This window comes from Cynara cardunculus, unplaced genomic scaffold (genome assembly GCF_001531365.2).
Source record: "Cynara cardunculus var. scolymus isolate 2C unplaced genomic scaffold, CcrdV1 Un_Scaffold_4514, whole genome shotgun sequence".
NCBI classification, from domain to species: Eukaryota; Viridiplantae; Streptophyta; class Magnoliopsida; order Asterales; family Asteraceae; genus Cynara; species Cynara cardunculus.
In genome coordinates this window covers 38,449-42,106 of record NW_020201932.1, presented here as the reverse complement: position 1 = coordinate 42,106, position 3,658 = coordinate 38,449, and the positions used below count along the sequence as shown (strand labels likewise).

At 35.1% G+C, this 3,658-nt stretch overlaps 1 protein-coding gene across 1 annotated transcript; it reads right to left on the bottom strand.

The window, feature by feature from the left end:
* Positions 1–1,064: 1,064 nt before the first annotated feature.
* Positions 1,065–2,423, bottom strand: LOC112504064 (spermidine hydroxycinnamoyl transferase-like). The gene has a single exon (XM_025108036.1). It carries the CDS (start codon positions 2,421–2,423, stop codon positions 1,065–1,067), a length of 1,359 nt encoding a protein of 452 aa, XP_024963804.1.
* Positions 2,424–3,658: the final 1,235 nt, after the last annotated feature.

The window sequence follows — 3,658 nt, the reverse complement described above, 5'->3', positions numbered from 1 at the left end:
TACAAAAGAGACGATATTCAATATTATACTATCAAAACCATTTTATAAAGAACATATGCAAAAATGATTAAGATGAAGAATTGTGAACCATGATCATCATTTAATAATTAGTATAATTTTAAGATTTGTAACTCCCATTTAAAAGATAGGGTATTTGGCAGTTACAAACCATATGCATGTGTTCAAATGCTCAGGTTCATATGTCTACATATTTCAGGCCGAATATGTATTGGGTTTTCAAGTGGGTATGCATTTCTTCATAGAGCTTGTGGTTGTTCATATTCACTTAAAATGTCTTCGCCATCTTAATTGTGAACCTTGATGTCATTAATAAATGAAGATCAATTAGTATAATTTTAAGATTTATAACTCCCATTTAAAATATTTGGGAGTTACATAAGAATGTAAAATGACCTAAATACCCTTATCATTCAAATGTGAGTTACATTTGAACCAAACTAAAATGTGAAATGTGATTGGTTGATGTTGGTTAGCATGGTTAGTACAAAAAATTGGGTTAGTATTTGAACCAGCCCCTATATAGATATATATATATATATATATATATATATATAGAGAGAGAGAGAGAGAGAGAGAGAGAGTTTGTTTCAAATACAACTCATCGTATTTGTACAACCAATGCAACCCAATAAATTGAAATATTTATGAAAATAATGAGAGTTCATTTATTATGATTTGATTATTTATGAAAGATGAATATGGTTCATTAATTATGATCAATACTTTATATTTGGAAACAATCAAAACTTTTATGAAATCACATATTAATCAAATAAAATGAACGATTGAGATTGAGTTGTATTGGTTGCACAAATGTCAAGGATTATATAATAACCAACCTCGCTCTCTCTATATATATATATATATATGTTTGCACATTTGACAAAGTTAGAACAATGGCACACCTTTAGAACTCCAATTTATTTTATTTTGTTTGTCTTAGATATTTTATCAGAAAACAAATAATTTTATTAAAGAGGTGAAATTATAAAAGGCGTATATGTGTATTTCCAATCAAATATAATAAAATGAAATAAGCGATGTCAATCTTCTATACTTTGATAGAACACCCTTTTAAAATCCTCCATGTGTCTCACCTGTAAACATGACGCTACAACCAGAGACCCACTTGCTTCTTCCCCACGAAGAATCAAGAAATCACCATCAACGGCGTCTCCTGTTCCTGGTCCTGTAAACAATTCCTTTCCCCAGCCAAAATCCACACCATGCATCGGTAGTGTTAACCAGCTTATCACCCCCAGATTCGGGTTGCCGTAAAATGGCCCTCCATCGTCCCTAATCCATTGCAAATCTTGAAACTTTGATAAGTCTTCTTGGTTCTTCAAGAAATCAATCATTGAGCTCACATACTCATCATTCACCTTCTCGATCGCTTCTTTTATTTTACTCGAAACATACCCTAATGACTTTGAAACTATCTCACCGGAAGTTCCAGTGGCGATCACGTCAATAATGGCGTTTCCAAAGTACTTTTCCGGCAATGGCGGCTTCATCTTGCTTCGAACATCGATACAGATGCCTATTGCAGTTGGCTGCTCTGATTCATGATTACGAATCATGCATGCTGTTCGCCATGTGTGCGCAGTTACAGCCTCGTAACGGGTAAAACAATGGCCGCCTTCATTTTTTCGACTTTGGTTAGCTTTATTTCGCAGTTTCGTAACAAGGGTTTCGGTTAATTTCATCATTGCTACTGTGGTCTTCTTCCTTCTTTCATTCTTGTTGCTTGATTGACCTATAAGGATCGGAGGAGGAATAAATTGTCCATATTGATGGATACTCGAACATGTCGTTATCGGAGACTCACCAGCACGTAAAATTTTTCTGTCAAGATAGGGTGGTGATGCCACTAACCCACCGCGACAAACCCTAGCCCATTCTGAGAGAAAATGCAAAGCGCTTTGCCCGTCAACAACAACATGGGATATACAAAACCCTAGAGACCAACTTCCACAACAAAATCTTGTAACCTGCAAAAGCAACAATGGGGTATCTTCAAGGGGTGTTTGACGATAATCTACTGAAGGAATGAGTTTGTTTATCATTGGAGACTCCAACAAATCATCTAGGTCAACTAGTTTAATGTCAGCATAAGCTTCAGTTAACTGTACACCGGCGGAGTTGCAGTCAAGCTCCAGACGACCACCGGCGATGGAAGATAGTCGACCGGCTAAAGGGTAGAAATGAACAAGTGTGGTGGTGAGGGAAGTTATTAGGGTTTGTAGAACAGTGTTCCAGTCGTCGGAGGGCTGTGTGTAGAAGTAGATGGTTGGGACGTGGGTGGTCATACCGGTCTGATCCAACTCCGAGAGGGCTAGCCTACCCGACCATGTTGGTTCAGCTGGTTTGACCATGGAAGAAGGTTTGATGGTGACTCTCATTTTGGTTGAAGAAGAGGGTTTGAATGTTTGAGGTATTTATAGGGCAAAATGAAGTGGTCATTACAATGGTGTGAGACTTGAGTTACGCCTGAAAGAAAGTGAGAGTGTTTGATTGCTAATGTTCATGAGGAATGGTAGTTCATTAGAAAAAAATGGAATATAAAAATCCTATCATAACATCGTTCCTTGTGGTTTCTTCTGGACGTGAAGATAAAATAATGCCTTCAAATCTATATATGAAACATATCATTTCTAAAGGATTTGAAACCTAATTAAGATAGACATCTCATACTTAAGTCGATTTTTGTTGTTGTTATTGAATAATAATTTATTTTTTGTAATGCATATCTTATGATTATAGAATATCATAATGTAATATCAAGTTAAATTGAACTTTAGAAACTTGCATATAGTGATAGTTATGCTCAAACTAATTGTATATGACCATATAAAAATGTTTAATTTGTCTTAAAACTTAGAAAAACTTAATACCATATGTGTATCATATTTTTAAATTTCTAAACATCATTGAGTAAGGAGTGTTGTGTAGTTTAAAAACCATATATAGCCTTAGGTAACAAACCACATTATGGGTGACAACAAAATTGGAATTACGAGATTCAACATCGAATCAAGAAATATAATGCAAAATAAAAAATAATCTTCGAGAATCATATTTATGAATATAGAAATCACAAAAAAATAGTTGAAATTTAGTAATCTAAATTATAACTAATATTACAAATGATATTTGTGGTTCCGAGTTGAAATTAGTCAGTGGTCTAATTGTTTTATGTAGAGTTTGATCATATTAATTCATGAACATCAGGTGCAAACACTTACACAAATATAAATATTTAGGATCAAGAATCAAAAATGACACTTGTGTTCATATGACACAAAATTTCATCATGAAATGTTATATCTACTCAAATGAGAGTAGTAACATGAACACAATGGTTTATGATTCATAAAAGTCGGTTATATGACCATATGAAAATCACTACTAGAAAACCAGGTATCAGCGACGACTATCAGCGAGGGAATATTTCCCTCGCAGATCAGCGAGGGATCAGCGAGGGAAGTGACAAAAAACACATTCCCTCGCTGATCCCTCGCTGATCTGCAAGGGAAAAATTCTCTCGCTGATCCCTCGCTGATCTGCGAGGGAAGTTCCGAAAAAACTAATTCCCTCGCTGATCCCTCGCTAATTTGCGAGGGAACTTTCTTCTACA

Bases quoted from the DNA above. Each gene is read 5' to 3' on its own strand.
- LOC112504064 (XM_025108036.1), bottom strand. From the start codon at position 2,423: ATGAGAGTCACCATCAAACCTTCTTCCATGGTCAAACCAGCTGAACCA.